This window comes from Camarhynchus parvulus, chromosome 1 (assembly GCF_901933205.1).
Source record: "Camarhynchus parvulus chromosome 1, STF_HiC, whole genome shotgun sequence".
Classification (NCBI taxonomy): Eukaryota; Metazoa; Chordata; class Aves; order Passeriformes; family Thraupidae; genus Camarhynchus; species Camarhynchus parvulus.
This window is the reverse complement of record NC_044571.1, coordinates 4833621-4853890: the sequence shown is the minus strand read 5'-3', so window position 1 is coordinate 4853890 and position 20270 is coordinate 4833621. Positions and strand designations below refer to the sequence as shown.

General features: G+C 42.6%; 1 protein-coding gene across 1 annotated transcript in view; it reads right to left on the bottom strand.

The window, feature by feature from the left end:
* Nucleotides 1-659: 659 nt before the first annotated feature.
* UMODL1 (uromodulin like 1) overlaps nt 660-20270 on the bottom strand; it is a 44083-nt gene continuing 24472 nt past the window's right edge. The window contains exons 12-19 of the mRNA XM_030955187.1: nt 18619-18731; nt 12690-12903; nt 9681-10138; nt 8727-8869; nt 6948-7184; nt 5936-6095; nt 3281-3368; nt 660-847 (exon numbers count right to left, since the gene is read on the bottom strand). Of these exons, the coding sequence (XP_030811047.1) occupies nt 660-847; nt 3281-3368; nt 5936-6095; nt 6948-7184; nt 8727-8869; nt 9681-10138; nt 12690-12903; nt 18619-18731 (1601 nt within the window). The remainder of the gene's footprint in view (nt 848-3280; nt 3369-5935; nt 6096-6947; nt 7185-8726; nt 8870-9680; nt 10139-12689; nt 12904-18618; nt 18732-20270) is intronic.

The following is a 20270-nucleotide window of genomic DNA, read 5'->3' as shown; positions in this document are numbered from 1 at the left end:
TAATTTTACAGAAAAAGTTCTGAATCCTGTGATATCCTGAAAAAGTGTTAAATTCCCAAGACCATGTGTCAGTGGTTAAGTCTCCTCAGAGCTGTGTTTTCAGACTCTCTGCAGGCACATGTAAGAACTGCTTATGCATCTCAATATTTCAAGCTCTTTATGTTTAACATCCCGCTACTTTCTCAAAAAAAATCTCAAAAAACTAATAATTAAACCCAAGCTTTTGCAGAAAGGGTTCTGAGAACTCTTCTTGAACTTCTGAGAAAAATTTATGAAGAGAGTGGTAAAGTTTGTCTCCTTTATTACAGTAGTCACTGATTTAAATCCAAAAATTACACGGCTTTTTTGTGCAAATGCTTATTGGTGTTTTCTAAGGTGATGTGTCATTTACTCTGACTGAGATCAAAGCCACGAAGGAAGATGAAGGAAAAAATGCTGTTTTCCTCCTCTTGTTCTTTGCATCATTTGAAAATAGGGAAGAACAGTAGGAATTTCTTTCTTACTTATAAAGGCTTAACCCACAGCAAAAAGGACAGCAGCTTCAAATATTCTCATATAAGATGGTCATATACAAATATTTCACCGTTTCAGAAAGAGATAAACAGCTAAAAAATGCAACTGATCAAAATTGAGTACCTGCATGTGGTAACCTTGAGTCACTAATCATAGAACACTTGGTAGCTGAAGTTGTCAGACTTGATCCTGAGGTTGCATCTTCCTGTCCTTCGCTGGTACAGGAGAATGAGAAGGGTCACAACTCCCAGCACACAACCAAACACAGCAAGGGCTGTGAGGATGATGGATCCAATTCCCATTCCAGCCTCCTTCTCTCTCTTGGAACCAGATGCTAAAAAAAATTAAAATTTAAAAATTAAAAAAAAAAAATCAAGAAGTGAAAGAAAAAAAAAAACTTAGAAATTCCTAAATCTTTTACTGGGGAGAGAAACAAGCCCTGCATGTGAATTAGCCAATGTGCCAGTACAGAACTGTGCTACAGAAGTGTATCAGCCTCTGGGGAGGGTGATTCTCGTGGAAAAGGTATGAGGACAGACCCTGCTCTCTTTTACATAGCAGTGTAGGGTCCCTGCAGACATGAGCGTGATTTTCAGCTAAAGTTAGAATTAAAGAATTACTACTGGTGACTTTTTAAATGCTGCCTTACTTTCAGAAGTACTTTAGAGGGGAAGCATTCCCCTATCTTAACCCTGCCTCCATTCATCTATGATTATAAAAATGAGTTGATTTGCTTTTCTCATGTATGTAACTGTTCTTCAAACACACAGTATTTGGGGAAGGATTTTCTGTGTCTGCTGGGTCTCTAAGCTCCCAGCTGAGCCAGCAGAGATGTGGCTCAGTGGAGTGGCACTGGCTTGGTGTCAGTGCTGCACCTGAGCAGCCATTCAGAGCCAGCTGAGCAGCCTGAGGCTGTCTGCAATGTCTGCACAAGTCTGGCACACAGGGCACAGGACCTGTGTGCCCCCAGTGTGGGCAAAACTCAAGTCCCACATTGCCAAGTGCCTCCCAGGGCACCACAGATCACAGACAGAAAGTGTTCTCCTGGTTCCCTTTGAACCATTTCCATATATCTGTCCAAATCTGCAAGCAGAAACCCCTCTCCCTTTATTATTTTGCCTCTCTTCATGTTTGTACAAGTTCTTATAGTTCCTTCCTGCAAAGGCTTGATGCACCTACAAAAACCTGCATTTGCTTACATTTACAAACCATTTGTTTGCTTACACTTTCAGGACAGCACTTGTTTTGCCAGGCACTTGTGTGGTACCTGACGTACACAGAAGATAAATATCACTGCAATTAGAGACAAGATTTTTTGCCAAAGGGCACTGCTGGCAGCCACAGAGGTCAGTAAGAGCAGTTCAAGCTACAGACAGCCCAGGGTATCACTCCAAGACAGGTCAAAGCAGTGTTGTGTAATATATTCAGCCTCATTTTTTGAATTTCAGCATGAAACAAAGGAATAAAGTAGAACATGCCCAGTGGAAATGGCAGCCTGTTGCCAGACACAGAGCTGGCCCTCCTGGGGACACGGAACAGTGGCCTTTGCCATGGCATGTGACCAAGTGCCGGCAGAGCAGGTAAAGTTTTTCATGTTCACTGCAGCATTTACAGCTGTTATTTCCTGACATCACTATTCATGTTATCCCCTTCAACACAGAGATGTAGATGACTTAAAATGTGGGGTGGTTATCCAAACTAGAAATAAGAGACAGCATCCAAAAGTGCCACCTTTGCTTAGAAATCAATTTATCAATTCAGCACAACTCAAAGAAAACTCCCCTCACCAGAGGGCCTTTAGGGAAATGACCATTTTTCAAAATTAGAAATTAATCAGGATCTCCAGCAAAAATGGGAGTGAGAGCTACTTGTTGCAAGAGCTAAAGAAAGAAAACTGCATTATTTGCTTTATTAAAAAAAAAAAAAAAAGAACTAATTCAGAAATGAGCACTGAGGGCCTATTTGCACAGATCATGTAATGGAAGAAAAATATATTCTTCTAAGTCAGAGTCAGTGCCTAGGTCCAAAAGAACATTATGAACTTTCAGTTTGTGGCAGCCACAAGTTAAGTCTGATATTGGTGAGCCAAACCACTCTCAATGAGTGTTTTATGTTAAGAAGTTCTAAATGTAAAGTTGGAGGGGGCCAAATGACTGAAAACATGAGAGACCAAGGGTGCTCTTGAAAGCAGCACTCAGGTTAAATGCAGAAAATTCAGGTGCATAACAAATTAGACTTTGCTTGTCCCTAGTGCTGGGGTTTGCCCTCAATTAACCTGCAGTGCACCAAATTAACCAAGGGTGCTGTGCATCAGCTGTGCTCTGCCACTTCCCCTCACCGTGGAAATGAAGTCAGCGCCAGGGAGCCAAAGGAAACACAACAATAAAATCTCTTACATCCTCTGATTTGGGACTTCAGAGCCCAAAATAATTGCAGACTGAGAGCAGTGTAAACACTTGGAAAACCGATTGCAATCTGAAAAGATCAAGTCTGCTTTCACACCTTACAATTGAAATAATTGTTCGATTTTGTGGTTGTTGCACTTGCTACCCTGTGCAAACAGCCACACAAAAGCACTTTATCTTCCTTTCTACATTCCCTTGACAACCTGACAGACCCTGCTCCCAGGAGGGCACGTGCTTCTCCACGCTGCCACGTGGCTCCAGCAGGAATGCTTGCTCCCAAGGAATAGAGAGGGGCACAAAACCCCTATGTGCCACAGGCCAGCACAAAATAATCCTGCCATGATAGTCTGTCCTCAACTCACCAGCTGATTTCCACAGGGGTCCCCAGGATGTTCTGTGCAGGGAGATGGTTTCTCCAGCCTTCAGGAGCCGAGCCCTTGCATGGCACCTCTGCAACATCAAATTAAACTCCAACAAGTCATGTGGCTTATTAATTCAAAATACAAAACCTTCTGGTGAGCTTGTGAAAGCCCAGTGCTACTCTCACCATCCAGCTTTTGTTTCTTAATGTTATGCTCTGTTAGACTGAAATTAGCACCAAAAGAAATGGCATCAGGGAAAAATCAGTATAAAATCTGTAATTAGTCACACTGGAACACACTGCTGTGAACAGGCTCTTCACACAGACAACCTTTTCATTAACTTGCTGTTTGTTTTAGAGAAACCTTATGGGAGAATAAATTTATCACTAATGCCAGGGTTTTGCAAGCACTTTTGTTTGGATGTTTGGCAGGCACAGCAGATCCTGCAGCCAGCACCAGCAAAAGCAGCAGCAGCTTTCAGACCCTGCTGAGCCAGGTGTCATTCTGAAGCTACCCACAGCTTCAGTGACAAGAGAACCACTAATCTGGGAACTACAAGGCTGAAATCCCTGTCCTGGCAGCACATTCACAGGCATTTTCTGCGCACTTCCTTTTTTTATGTTTGCCGTCTTTTTGTTTTAAGTCGCAGCCCAAAGGTCCCTGATGGGAACCAAAACCTCCTGGCATTATTCAAAGGGTACTGTGGTTCTCCTGGAAGGGCACAAAAACCCCAGAGAAGTGGCAGCATTATACCATGACCAGCAAAATCATCAGGATGGTGTCTTACCATCTTGCTTACACCAGAATGTCCCATCAGAGTTACCAGTTTGGCTGCACTGGAAAATCTCTACAATCCACTGCCAGCAAAAGTGTCTTCAGCTGGGTCAGCCCCCATAAAAATGTGGTTATTTATGACTTTGGTCTGCTCCCAAATAGCTTTCCCAGGTAGGTGGATCCAGTAGGGAACATCTTTATGTAGTTGCTCCCTGGTGGCAATGAATTTTTTGTTCCACATGGCCATGGAGCAGCCACACTCCACCAAACATCTGCATGGTGGTGGCACATCACTCCTCTTCACATTCAAAGTAATTTTCCTAACTCATTTCTTACTGCTTTTCCCCTCAGCCTGTCCATTTTTTTCAGCTCTAAACCTGAGAGCACCTTACTATCTTCCACAGAGAAAACAAGGAATAAATAGGCTGAGTAAGAAGAAATAATCCAAGATGTAAATATTGAGTGTGCGGGTGAAGAGCTGAGCTGAACCTGCCCTGAAGAAAGTCACTGTTCCCCAGAGTAACAGATCAGAGGGTCAGATCCCAGGCCCAGGGCACTTTCCCAGCCATCTTACATTATTTACAAATATCCTCTGTTGTTGCTCATCTTCCTTGATCTCTGCATCTTCTGCAGCTCCTCCTCCCTTTGTAAAAGCCATTGCTCACCCTGTGTAGATGTGCCTGGTGCTTGTCTTCCCCACATCACAATTTAGCCTCAATCAAAGGTACTGAATTCACTGGCTTCTCATAGGGGTAAATTTTGCATAAGAGAAAGAACAATGCATCCTATATATATATATATATATATATTTAAATATATATATATATTTATATTCATACTCAGCCGCAAAAACTGGAGCCATCTTACCATTGTCATGTTTCCTGTCCCTATTTTTTTTTGTTTTATTTTTTTTTTTTTTAATCTGGAGGAAGCCTTATACTTCGAGAAAGGAAACAAGCATCTTCTGGTAGCCTTTTAAAATCCTTTAGGAAGAGATCCTTTGCTTTATAATGAGTTTAAACTGTTTTATTTAGAGCTAGAGGAAAGCGTTGAACAATGGGGGAACACCAAACTGCTAATGAAAACATCCTTGATAGAAAAAGAGCCAGGAAGGTTGGCAGAGGAAGAGAAGAATTCCCAAGTGTCAGTTAGTAATAAAAAAAAGCCGTCAGTTAAACATATTTTTCCTTCTTTCTATGGTAGCAACACATTTTCAGATAAAGCTGTGTATCACTTACTTGCAAGTAAAAAGAAACAATGCAATGCTTTGTAGCACAGACAATTAAAAACTGCAGTTCTTATCAGAACATGGCTTGGATTATTGCTTTAAAAAGCAATCAGGCTTTGAAAAGCCATAATAATTTCTATTAAAGTCACAGCCCTAGAAACTTAATGACACTGAGCTTCCTTTCCTGGCACCTAAACTCTCAGTTGAAGAAGCAAATCTGTAGGGGATAAGAAAAAAAGGACAGAAAAATATATAAATTTGCTCAGACATTGTTCTGACACTGCTACTCTGGGAGTTCCTATTTTGTGACACATCCATCTGAGCTGATACTTTTCTACCCAGCCTAATTTCATTGCTTTTTAGTCATCCTTAAAATGAGTGAAAGGTCCAGTTCTCAGGTTCCTCAACCCTGTGCAAGCTCCATGCTTTTTTTCTAGGAGGATGAGCCACAGGAGGAAAAGCTGAAACTTCCACATGGTTGTGGTGTTTCCCCACTTCTCTCTGCTCTCAGCAGAGAGCAAAGGAAATCTCTAGAGTTATTTTAAACCTTATTTGGAAACATTACTCCCTCCATCCCATTGCAGGACTCCATATGGCACTGAGAAAAGTACATTTTTTGGTGGGGAAATAGCAAATCAGAGCAAACCACTTACAGTCCTGCAGGTGCTTCCTGGTGCCTCCATACAAATACGAATTCTGCAGTGTAAGTAAACCACAGAGTTGTTGACAAAGGAGAAAATTTTCATCTTAAACTGAGCTTTGCTTGAATTCCCATTTTCCAGCAGCATGGTGTAGGTATTTGGGATGGGGCAGCTGAAAAGGGAGACAAAAACCACACAGAGCAGCTAAGGCTAGAGAAGGCAGGTTTTGGTTATAGCACAGAACTTGGTTTTAAGGCTTTCCTTCCTTTGGGAAGTCACAGCCAGACCCTTCATGAGGCAGCTCTGGCAGTGCAGTGGTGATAAGGGGTTTTTTGCTGCTTTATTCTCACAGTAACCAAGTGGAACAGGAGCAGTGAGAAGTGGTTGGAGAGCTGGAGAAGGAGGGAAAGAGTAACAGAAAGAAGAATTTAAACATGGCTTCACCAAACACAAATTGAAAAAACACTTCAAACTTACAGGACTAGATTTTGTTACTGAGCAAAATGTTTATCCTGTATTTTAAGGCGAGCCTAAGAAATATGACACTGGGGTGAGATCAGGGATCCAGACAGGAACAAACCTCTTTCAGCAGAGGCTGCTCTAATTTCATGTGTGAGGAATTAAATATCCTATTTCTTTGTTGACAAGAGACACATAAGCTCTTGATAAAGCTGCAACCACAAGCTCTGAACCATAGAGCAGGAGATAAAGCACCCATTTCTCAAATGCTCTTTCACTACTGACTGCCAAAATCACCTTCAAGTGATTCCTTCAGGTTAAAAACACAATTCCCTCACAAAACTGGAAGGAAGACAACCAAACCCAAAAAACTTTCACATAGCCCTTTGAAATCCCTTTTTATATCAACCTTTCTTGTTCAAAGAAGGTGTAACCAGGCCAGATAGAAAGGGACTGTACATGTGAATGATGAGAACACATGTAAAAGCCATTTAAAATGTAACACATTATTAGTCAGTAAGACCTAAGGCATGGCTCATGGTATTTGCAAATGGCATTGCTCTACCTGTTGCTGATAAAAACAAATGGCAGGGAATCCACTGAATTATTTGTTGGGGTGGCCCAGCAGTCAGTGAGAACCACCTTGAGCTGGCTGTCTGCCCTCTGCATCCCCACCTCGATCAGCACATCCTCACTGGCAGAGACTCTGAAATTTCTGGGGACTGGGGAGTTGCCAATGAACAACTGCATTTCTGTTCTGAAGTATCCAGATCCGTGCAAATCTTCAAAGATGGTGTAAAGTCTGAAAAATCAATTATCCTTTTTTAAAGATCACAAAGGTTACTGTGAGTTTCTGCAAGACTTAAATCAGTGCTTGTTTCCCCATATATTTAAAATCTGCAGACCAGGATGGCATAACACTGTTCAAAAGGAAAGGTGAAAAAGCATGGAATTTTCAGCTGGGAAGGTAGAGAGAATGGAAACACAAGTGGGAAAATCCAAAGGGCGGTCTCAGCAATTCAAACAGGGCAGGGAGAAATACCAGAGCGAAGCAGAAGGGGAACAAGGCTATGAACTCCCTGAAAGCTCAAAATAAGGACAGTAAAAGCTTAGTGCAGAAGAGAAGAGCCAAAAAAAAAAAAAAAAAAAAGAGATGGGGAAAATCTGAACAGAAAGTGAAAGGCATGAGAAAATTATAGAGCTCAAAGAAAAGTGGCCTAACAAAGACTTTGCTGGGGAATAGGAAGGAAAACACAATCTCTGGACAGGGCTAGGAAACAGGAACTGGATTTGGTGCCAATAGTTGAAGCAGGATGATAGGCAGGCGAGGAGTTGCACTTGTATGAAGGGAGGACACTCCCCATGACAGAAAGGCTTGGGCTGTCACATCTTCTGTCAGCACAGCCTTGATTTTCTGTGAAGTGTGGCTCTGATTCCATCTTACTTGAAGGTGGGGCCTTTCACAACAAAATAGTATTTGCATGATCTTCTGGTTTTTCAAGTTGACCAAATAAAGATTTGTGGGGGGTTAAAAATTGCCATTCTCAGAAGCCACATAGCAATCTACAGGCCCACATCAGGTGGAAAGATACACAATTGATGTGCTCCAAAAGCAGAAAAATGCTGTTATTGCTACAAGGGATTGCCCAGGAAGGCAATGAGGAGATCAGGAATTCTGACTCCTGAACCTGCAGTTCCCAAAGGTTTATTTCCACCTGTGGTTTAGCCAGGTAAAGGCCAAGCTTGTTGGATCTACTGGCACATTATTTGGAGTAGGAGAGGAGCACACAGCAGGGACCTCCTTGATGCCTTGGACTGGCTACCTAGAGCACAGGCTAGGCAGAGTTAGAGAATAAAGTGGATATTTATTAAAGGCCTTTAACAGATACATCTTAGGCCATGCAGGAGCCTGGCAGAGGCTACAGCCAAGATGGATAATGGTCATGAGATACAAGTTTGGTTCTATTTGCATATCAGAGGTTAATTGTCCAAGTAATTAAGTCACATTTCCTCAGTTTGCTTCCCCCCAATTTAATTTTGTTTATACTTTTCAGGCCTGAGGCTGTGATGATGACTTTGGTTCTCAGGTCTGGAAGGATTGTTTTGTCTGACCACACTGTGAAGAGAGCTTACAAACACTCTACATGGAGTTCAGAGTTATACACAAATGCAGCACAGGATCTGAAAAATATAACAGCTAAAACTTAAGGCATCATTCTGAGCACAGGACTCCCAGACTACTCCCAGTGCTGCTCCTGGGTACAGCTACAGCCCCTGAGGGTTTCCCAGTGCAGCAGCATCAGCCACACAGCAGAATTTCAAAGCAGAGAGAGGTGTTCCTCACCCTTCTGCAGTGTACCCAGAGGAAGTCAAGACATCATTTTGAAACACACAGTGGATGGGACTGGCAATGTTCAAGTGGTGGATTATTCCCTGAGCAGAAACATCATTCCGAAGGGTGGTTCTCACCACAGTAGTAGTCATGTTCTGCAGCACAGAAAGGAGAAAACACATCAGTATTTCCAGGGTTGTACCAGAGCTTTCCAGTTTCAGGTGCTTGGGTGTTCCTCATTCTCCTGACAGCAAAAATCAAACAGATGAAACCTCCAGTATCTTTGTTGCTGTACAGGGAGGCAAAGAAAATACACCAGTCTTCCTTCCTTTTCCTTTTTGTCATATCATAGAATCACAGAATCACAGAACAGCTTTGGCTGCAAGGGATCTTAAGTTCCAAAAAATCATTAAGTTAAAAATCATTAAGTTCCAAACCCCCTGCCATGGGCAAGGACACCTTCCACTAGGACCAGGTTGCCCAGAGCCCCATCTAGCTTGGTCTTGAACACTTCCAGGGATGGGACAATGACATTCCTTAGCAATGGCCATTGCTCCAGGAAGGAGTTTCTGTACTTTGGCATGGTCTGAACACAGCCATTGGGTTGGGATCCAAAGAGAGCTGTCACTCTTTGTCCCCACTGCTGGTAGCTATTGAAGTATTTGTGAGCATAAGATGATGAAATTACTTTTAAGAAAAGCCAGCTGCAAAGGGAACCCAGAAGAGGCATGAGAAGTGATTCTCAGTTTGGACAGGCCCTTGAGTTTTGCTGCCTGACCTCAAAGATTCCCCTTCTCTTTGGTGAGAGAGTTAACTTTCCATCACAGGAAGGGGATTTCTTTCTCCAACAGTTCAGCAGCTAACAGACTGCACACCTAGCTAAGGATCTGCCACTGCCTCTCCCCTCCTGAAAGAGAAATAAAGTGCTCCAGGGCTTGCTGGCATTCCCTTGCTCAGGAGACTTACGGTCTCAACCTGGGTGCCACAGTCGCTCCAGCCCGCCTGCAGCACGACGTGGGTGCCATTGCTGGTGCTCACATTGCACCCAGGCTCCCCCAGGAACAGGGAGCTCTCTGGGATAGACTCCTGCTGCAAGAACCTCTTCTGGATGGCAAGGACGATCCTCTCAATCTCACAAAACACGCTCACAGCATCTTTAATGGAAACCTCTTGGGTGGGTTTGACCAGGGGGGCTGGAGGTGCTTGAGGAGAAACATCAGGAGTTGCCATGGGATCCATGGTGAGAGGACTCAGCACTGTGCTGGAGAACATGGTGTCCTCCAGAGCTTTGTGCTCAGCAGGAGAGAAGTCCAGCAAAGCAGGGGAGGAGACATGAGCTGAAGTTTGCAGAGATGTCACAGGTAAAATTGTGCTGTTCACAGGTTTCTTATCTGTCACTGTTGCCTTCTGGCTGAAGGGAAGTGCTGAAGAGAGCCAAAAATAAAGGTACTGCTGTAATTTACATGTTGAGATTGCTCTCATTAGGCAAAAGCAAACTCTTAGGAGGAAACTCAGAGTTACTGGCAGGAAACTAGTTTCTTTTGTTCTTTTAACCTGCTCTACTTACTGCCAAAGCTGGGGCTTTTTTTAGAAAGGAGCCCATGAGACACATGACGTGCCTGTCCATCAGTAAAGCTGAAGTGCTTTATTTCCTGGCAGCTGCAATAATTAGTGTGTAACACAGGCACATACAGATTTTGGAAGATCAGTGCTTGCACAATATTCCCCACTGGCAGTTGCTCAGCAAGTGTTCGTATGTTTTTGCCTGGAGCTGTAGGAGACTGCCCAGTTCTGGCTGGGGGCATCACCAGGAGTCTGATAAAAAACCACAGGCCTCATTTGTGACCAGTTATTACCCAAAAAGATGGGACCTTGAGGGCTTTGGAAAACTCATTTTGGGGGATGCATGGGACAAACCTCATGTGGCAGCCCCATATTGCAGGTGTGTCCTGAGAGAGAGGAATAAATGTGTCAGCGGCAATCTGTAATGGTTCCAGGAAGAAAAAAGTGGGGAAAAAGGGAAGCACAGGTTCAGATCAGTGTGTGTCAAACACCAACATCTAGCACAGGTCTGGAGTTACACCCTGAGTATTCACCCACCACTGACTGAGAGAGAATCAAGACAATAAACTCAATGTGTCTCATTGCACAAAACTTCTCTTAAATAATGTTAGTGGCTAAAACATAAAAATACCACCTATTTCCCAAGCAACATATAAAATCTGTACAACCTTGTGGAACTACCCAGCTTCCAGAAATGTCCCAAATGCAAAAGTCACTGATTTGCACAATAAAGGAAGGAAAACAAAAGTTGGAGCTCTTCCAGAGCTGGATTTCCCAAAAACTTATCATCACATTAATATCTTAGTTAAAACTGAACAAAGGCTGGTATCAATTGACAAATCTTTGTAACTTCAGTAAAAAATGTTCCTTGTCATTGTGGTTACAAACCCAAATATAAATTACTGAAGAAGCTTAAGAGAATTTAGGAAATTAAAGACCCATCATACATCAGCTAACAAATGACTTGAGGAAAGAGAGAAGCCAGATGAATCAGCTCATAGAAAAATGTAGTTTGCAATATCAGCATTTCCTCCCTGCTGCCATACAGAGGTGAAACCACCTATCAAGTATTTTCTGTTACTTTTTTTTTATTTCCTCTTCTGTCCTCTCTGCCACTGCTAATGAAAATCACTAAGAATCTGGACAATCCTGTCTAATTTTTGTGGCAAGTATGAGAAACAGAACTCTTAAAAGAATCTTACAACATTAAATATTAATATAGTACATTCCCAAGAGGATGCTTCTAACCCCAGGGGCCTCCACAGTTTTTCCCCCATTTCACAGTTTTGAGGAGATGCTGAACAAATGCCCAGCATGAGTGAAGCAGAAGGCTTGTGTCACTGATTCAGGTTGTAATCTACTCACTGTCTTAATTTTTACCCAGCTAAAATATTCATTTTTGAGAGAAAAAACATGCTTTTATTTCTCTTTCTTCTTCCAAAGTCTAAAAACTGGAGCAAACCAGAGCATAGGTGGGACCCAGAAAGCAGCACCAGCCACCTGCTCTATGGGGACCTGTTCCTAAACAAACCCTTTGTTTTAGCCCAGGTTTGAGGGGGGCAGGCACTCTACAAAGCACCACCCCAAGACAGTTGTGATCCTACTAATTACCAGGATATGTAACTTTTCAGATTTACAGCTGTGAGTGTAACAGGCAAAAAAAAAAAAATTATGGAGCAGAGCATAAATATGTTTCTGAAGTAATTTTGCATGAGGTTCTAATTGACAGCTTATAATAAAGAACAAATGGATCATGTCAGGGATACAGTATTTGGGGTTTTTTTCAGAGGTGACTTGTGAAACAGAATTCAGCTGCTCTTAGTCAGGAGATTAATCTTTTTTGTTACTAACTTCATTACAAAGTTGTACAATCAGCCATCATGCTGGGCTTGGCAAAGTGTGAGCTTTCACCTGAGCTCCAGAGCCACAGGTGTATGAGGAAAACAACTATTCCCAGTGAAGAAGAACCCACATATTCATTTATTTATTGGGATTTCTATTTCAGGGAAAAATTATTAGTGCAAAGCAGAGTGTAATGCGTTTTTAAATTATTTTAAACTGTGCTAGTTATGGCTGTGTTCAGGGACTCATTTCCACTGGTAGCTTATAAACCCCTCAATCCATGACCCCTAACATCTCCTTATCTTTTTCTCTGTAAAACTGATTCTAGACATTGTCACAAAGACCCGTTGGTTTTGTCCTTTTGGATCAGTGGTACCTCACTTCCTATGTCACCTGTGGGTGTTCTCTGAAAAACTTACTGGATGGATAAGCAGGAGCAATATAAGGAGAGAGAAAGGCTTTTCATCCATGTGTTTTACAGGTATTTTCATCTCAGAAGACACAGATTAATAATAGCTTTTGTTATTTATCTGGCTGTGAAGAATTATTGGGGCACAAGGTGCTCCTCACCGTGTATGGAGAGGCTGTTCCTGTCCATGGTGAAGTAGGAGCTGTGTTCCAAGGCCTCAGAAAAAATGGTGATGACATGGGGGACATCCACTTCTTCTGCAAGCAGCAAATTGAAACTTACCTCTGTGCTCCCATTAGTAACCCCCGTTACCAGCACTTTAATCAGACCAGCATCCATCTGCTGGAGCACCTCAAGGGGCAGAGATTTCTGCACCTGGAATAAAAACAAAATGTATGTGGGGATGGGCAGATGGAGCAATTACATTCCAGGCTGTGTACACTGCTCAGAAATGAGTGTTGTGCTTCCTGCTCTGGAGGGAAGCAGCAGAAAATTGACCTTTTTGCTTTGTAACATTTTCAATCCAGAGCAGCTGAAGGATGTGGTGCACATTTAACCATGAATATTAAATGAGCCAAGTGATTAAGACATCTCATCTGTCATTTGGCACAAGCCCTTGCCTCTGGTAACAGAGACGGAGGGAGGAGACTGCAGGGAACACCCATGTTCTGCCTCTCAAAATGCCTCTGGGGAGAGGGGCAAGCCAAGGAATCCCAATCCAATACAAGGAATTCCAATCCAATACAAGGAATTCCAATCCAATACAAGGAATCTAATCCAATCCAATCCAAGGAATCTAATCCAATCCAAGGAATTCTAATCCAATCCAATCCAAGGAATCCAACCCAAGGAATCCAATCCAGTCCAAGGAATCTCAATCCAATACAAGGAATTCAATCTAATCCAAGGAATTCCAACCCAAGAAATTCCAATCCAATCCAAGGAATCCAATCCAATCCAAGAAATTCCAATCCCATCCAAGGAATTCCAATCCACTACAAGGAATCCAATCCAATCCAAGGAATTCTAATCCAATCCAAGGAATTTCAATCCAATCCAATCCAACCCAAGGAATCCAATCCAATCCAATCCAATCCAATCCAATCCAAGGAATTCCAATCCAATACAAGGAATCCAATCCAATCCAAAGAATCCAATCCAACCCAAGGAATCCAATCCAATCCAATCCAATGAATCCCAATCCAATCCAAGGAATCCAATCTAATCCATGGAATTCCAATCCAATCCAAGGAACCCAATCCAATCCAAGAATCCAATCCAATCCAATCCAATCCAATCCAAGGAATCCCAATCCAATACAAGGAATCCAATCTAATCCAAGGAATTCCAACCCAAGAAATTCCAATCTAATCCAAGGAATCCAATCCAATCCAAGAAATTTCAATCCAATCCAAGGAATCACAATCCAATCCAAGGAATCCAATCCAATCCAAGGAATTCCAATCCAATCCAAGGAATCCGATCCAATACAAGAAATCCAATCCAATCCAATCCAAGGAATCCAATCCAATCCAAGGAATTCCAATCCAATACAAGGAATCCAATCTAATCCAAGGAATCCAATACAATACAATACACTACAATACAAGGAATTCCAGTCCAATCCAAGGAATTCCAATCCAATCCAAGGAATTCTAATCCAATCCAAAGAATCCTATCCAATACAAGGAATCCAATCCAAGGAATCCAATCCAATCCAAGGAATTGCTGGTGGAAGTGGAGGTGCTCCTGACACTCCACACTGCTCAGACGGCTCTCTTAGCCCAGGAACATTACAATTTGGAGCAGGTGACCTTCAAGCTTTGCTTTCCAGCTGATTTCTCACCAGAGCCAAGCAATACCCACCTCTTTCTAGATACCCACACCAGGGTGTTAAGGAGCCAGGTGGGGGTTACACTGTGGCCACCTCCAACTGCTTTTTCCTCTCCCTGATTTCTGCAGGGAATATCTGGAGCAGCAGGGCTGGATTTGAGCCACGAGTTTAAGGCACAGTTCATTTCAGTGTGTGATGCTCAGGGATGCCAGCAGTGATTCCCACCAGGAAGAGCCCAGGGAAGATGCAAGCGCTGGGAGCCACCAGGAGAAGCCTTGTTTGCCTTGCACCCACGCTCAGAGCTGGTGCTTTTAGTGCTGGATTCTCACAGCTCTTGCACAGCCTTGTGCCCTGCCTGCTGCGCATTACCCAGCATTGACTTCCCCCCTGTCTGTTTCCCAGCCCTGCAGACAGTCCCAGGATTTGCAGGTGTCCTGCAGCCTTTTTCTGAGTCCCCAGAGCTGGTGCCAAGGCCACATGGCACAGAGCAAACCCCTGTGTGCCCCTGAGAACAGCTGCCTTGTGCCTCTAAGTCCCACCCAGCAAACCTGGGAGTGCCCCATGGAGCTGAGCTGGGAGGATGGAGACAGCTGGCTCCCCTCTGAACACCTGGGCAGAACATAACCTGTCCTTGTCAGACCCCAAATCTCCCCTTTCACCAAGACAGGGCCTCTTGAGCTCCTTCTGCTCTCTTTTTCTGCTGCTTCACAAGCAGGTACTGAAAAGTTGGAGGTTAGTCCTGAGTTTTAAGCTTTCATATTTTTTGTCTGAACCTCTCAACATTAAACACAGACAGCTGTGACATGCTCTTAGCCCACCCTGATTTCATCCTCTTTCTCTATCTGAAAATTTTATTTTATCAGTTCTTCTTTTTTCACAGAATCACAGAATCACTGAGGTTGGAAAAGACCTCTAAGATCATCAAGTCCAAGCTGTGACTAATCCCCACCTTGTCCCCAGCCCAGAGCCGAGTGTCACATCCAGGTCTTCCTTGGATACCTGCAGAGATGGGGACTCCAAAGCTCCCTGGGCAGCCCCTGCCAAGGCCTGAGCACCCTTTCCATGCAGGAATTCCTCCTGATGTCCAACCTGAACCTCTCCTGGAGCAGCCTGAGGCCATTTCCCCTTGTCCTGTCACTTATTCTCTGTGACCAGAGCCTGACCCTCACCTGGCCATAGGTTTTGTTTTTTGTTTTGTTTTGTTTCTGTCCTTATTCCTATTTTTCTTCCCAAAGCAGGACCCAGAGCTTGAATAGTGCCAGGCCACATTCACAGTATTTGTATTTAGCCACTAGGTGCCACTACAAAACCTTTCATCCAAGAGACTCCAGGATTTCCCAACAGCTACCACACCCTGGGTTATCAAAACAACGCTTGATGAAACAGGGCTAGGGGAAAAAAAAAAAAAAAAAAACAAAACCGGGATGGGGGTGTGGGAACGGAACTTTTTGGAATGAAATATTCAACATATAATACCCTTGAGTATGGGGAGTTCTTACAAGAGAAATTATCTTCTTGTCTGTCATTATATCTGCAATTTCTATAGCACACAAAGGAAATCTAAGCAGGGAATGCATTGACAGTCTGGCAACTGTGAATAAAAAAGTAAAAAGTACAGTAATTTGAACAGAATATTGTTTGAAAACTGTTTTTTTCACTCAGAGAGGGGAAAAAAATAACCCTCCCCCACTGTGTGTGGTTTGGGTGCACCTTCGGGAGAAGGTACCAGAGCACATCTGCCCAGCCACCATCACCAGCAGCTCCCAGGATGTGGAGCTGGAGAAACTCAAATTAACAAAAGGGTGAAATTCCACTGGAATAGTGAAAATTCCTTAATCCCTGTTCCTACACTCATATATAGCTTCAACTACAATCATTTTAGGTGCATTCAGCTACACAAACACAGACCATGTGCCTTCCAAATGAGGGGGTCACTCATAAGGCATTATCATTTATTAGTTTCACACCTTTTGTCACTCAGCTAAGTTTAAGACACCCAAATTCAAAACAAGCTTTCCACTTGGGAATTTATTGCGCCTCAGTGAAGGTATTTTCAACTCAAACTTTTTGTTTTCCCAACATTTTGTTGAGGACAAGCCATGATATCCTTCTTGGGGTGTTATAAAACACAAGATGAACAAACCCCAGGACTTAAATTTTTTTTTTTTTTTTTTTGCCTTTAGCTCTGTTGTTTTTAAGTGGCATTACAAGAAAGGTGGTGGAACTGGCCTGGACAATGACAGTGCAGGTTAGCACATCAAGTTTTTACCTCCTTCTCATTATTTAAAGGATGATATTTCCATTTGCTGTGCTGCCAATTTAACCACATGGCACTTAAGCGCTGGGGCTTAAGAACATTATACACATTAGGATTTATAAATCCTTTGAATTGTAGATTATGACTCCAAAGAGGTTTAAAAAAAAATGTCTGGCAAACTGTATTTAACTGGAACCTGAGAGTGCTTTTAAAGCTCATAAAACTTTCCTCATTTACTTTAAAAGATCCATTTCTCATCCTCATAACCTGAAAAGAAAATATACAGATCTTTCTGGTCTCCTAAATTTTCTTTGGCATCTAGAAATACAATATTTATAATATTATTTACAGCAGCTATGCAATTACAGCCCATTTACAGTGGCTCAGAGGTGGAAGGAATCAACACTAACACATCTCTCCACCTGATCCACAAACCCAGAGTGCTGGGAAAAGGAGTTAGCTCCTTATAATCCCAAAAGATCATTTTCTGCCTGAAAATTTGAGACCCAGGTAAAACTGACACAAATCTTCATTTTATTCCTTTACATGTAACCATTTTACATTTTTTTGTTCTTTACATGTAACCATTTTACAATTATTTTTATATTTTTCCTGAATATATTACATATTTTTCCTAAATATATTATATATTTTTCCTAAATATATTATATAATAATATATAATATATACTTTCCTAAATATATTATATTTTCCTAAATATATATATTTTTATATATATATATATATATATATATATATATATATATATATATATATATCCTAAATATTTTCTATTTTTCCTAAATATATATATATATATAATATATTTCCTAAATATATTATATTATATTCCTGGACTAAGATATCTGACTGAATGAAGGAAATACATTAATTTCAGTCCATTTCAATACTGTGCTGTTCTGAAATAGCCTCGGGCAGAACGTGATGCTGAATGAGAGAGAGGTCAGTGGAGAATTGCTCCCTTTTCACTTTGCTAATCACATCACTCTGGCTTTGTCACAGTTTTTCTGATGTGACAGCTTGGGGCCAAAACAGCTCCAGGAAAGCTGTGCTCTGCTAACACACCCAGAAAGATGCAAACCAGTGGGAAACTGATTTGATGTGCAAGAAGGATAAATGGATCCCCCTCTTCCCTCCCTGCAGCTGCCTGTGACCCCAGGCTGGCCTGTGCCCCTGTGCCAGCAGTGTTCCAGTGTGACTCTGTCCCCAGTGATCCTTGGGAGGCCTCTGCAGGATTTGAAAATCCATCAAATTGCCAGTGAAGGATTTATCACCACACTTATCAAGGCCTCTGAAAACACAGACAGTGAAGGGGAGGTAAGGGAGGCAATAAAGCAGCCCAGCATAACCAGTGGCATGGATTTACAGGCATGGGTGTGTTGGAGGGAGCACCAGAAGGAACCAACTTCTGGCAAACTCACTGCAATATTAAATACTGTCAAAGGCAACACCCCAGAATGCTGAGAGGGTTAAAGGCACAGCAGATATCATGTTGTGCTTTGATATCCTGCACTCTAATTAGAAGTGAGGGCAGAGGTGACTTTTCAAGAAACCACTCCCTTTCCAGATATGGGGCTACAAAATCCAGGATGATTACAAGAACTGTCAGCCTTGAGGTACTGCTGCAAAGGATAATAACAATTATACAGCTAATTAGGATAGTGCTGTTCAGGGCAAGGGTATCAGAGCACTTTGCTGGTTCCATTACCTTTCCACCACACCCCCGGAGGAGATCAATAATTCAGTATATCCAGGTATGAGAAGGAGGGGACATGGAGGTACCAGAGAATCCCAAAATCCTGATCTTCCTCTAAAACACAGCTGCACACTTATCCTGCAGCCTCAGGCAGTCAGGAGAAGCCAAATCTTACAGGTGTGTCAAGGAACACACATGACTTATACAGGCTTTGGGGGAAAAAAGACCATATAAGGGATTTATTGAGAAAAGTAACAGGTCACATCCTTCTTCACCACTTACTTCAGCAACAAAGAGCTGTGCAAAGGTTTGATTTTCCTCACTGCTGTTATTGCTAAAGCCTGGAGAGTATTCCATGTTTGTTATCCGAACTGTGCCACTAAGTTTCTGGAAGGCTGCAAGGCAAGAAAAATATAATAAATATATTAATATATTATATAAATCTAAAAATATATCTAAATAAATATATCAATTATATAAACATAATATGTGCTTTATGGGCTACAGCCCATGGACAGGTGTGTCACAGTGTCCAGCATCCCTGGCCACATGCATCCACTCATAGCAGCAGAAAGCAAGCCCTCTGAAATATAGCCCAAACCCCAAAAGTCTAAAAATAAATAATCCAGCATCTCAGTCTGCCCTGCCTGAGCCCCAGGTGGCTCTCAAGAAAGGCATTGACCTCCTGCAGGTCTCATATCTGGCAGCTCTGCCTTGGATCTTTCCTGATGTCTGGAATGCTGCTCTGTTCAGGCACTGGAATTGCTCTCCCAGGCTGGGTGTCCCATCAGTCCCTCCAGAGGGACCAAATTGCAGCACCAAATCCTCCCTGCAGCCTCACAGGAAGGCTGGGCTGCTGCCTGAGCTTACACATCTACACTCTGCACAGCTGTGGTGGGATGAGATGAATCCCAACAGGGTGTACACTTCCCTCCTAGTTCACATCTGCTGAATGACATCAAGGCAGACTCAAACATTTTATTTCCTGGTTTCTCTGTGTTTCCCAGTGTCTCTGGGCTTGGCATTGTTACTACAGACACTGAAGTGATCAGAGAGCAAAGGGCTCCTCAAGGCATGGTTTGTGTCCCTGGCATGCATTTAGTGATGACTGCAATCAACCAATGCTGTGACCATTGCCAGCAAATTGCCTTCACTCTGCCCCCAGCTCCTAACAAATCACCACCCCTGACACAGCAAAACCTAATGTTTCAATGGTTTATATAAATACAGAATAGTCTTCACCAAAAACATCAAGAACTTTATCATCTGGCTGAGGATTCCGTTTAAAATTCTGAATCAAGTTACCAGTCTTTGCTTTCTGGTGTAGCAACCTGCTTTCCTCCCTGCCCACACCCAACTGCACCCCCACAGGGGATCAGGCACCAGGTTCCAGCTCTGAGACTGTCTGACTCCTAAATTCAATTTTAATCTGCCATTTTAGCTGCTTTCTATGGAACAGAAGGAATTATAAAACTCTGCATAAGCTCTGTGGACCACTTTACACCCAAGTTCTACTCACATTGGGAAAATAATCACTTGAACTAGGACAGGTATTGGAGGAAAAGAAATAGTAATCAGGTAAAGCTTTACAGGTAAAGCTGAACCTCCTGAGCCCACTGGAGGAGGGTTCCTTCATCCCAGCATAATTCTGATCCCAAAGGAATCCTCACCACTGACAGTCAGATCAAAGGATTTGGGTTTGCTTTTGCCATGGCTTGTCCTGTCATGTGAACACAGGTATTTAGGGGATAAAACACATTCAGTTGTCTCAGGTGAGAGGGGAAAATGTTCCAAACAATTCTCAGAACATTATTATTCTCAAATAATAATAAAAAATATCTCTGGTATTTAAAAGACCAGACAATGAGGAGTTGGCTGAGGTTGAGCCTCCAGGTCAGAGATGATGCCACAAGGAGGAGCTGCATATGAAACTT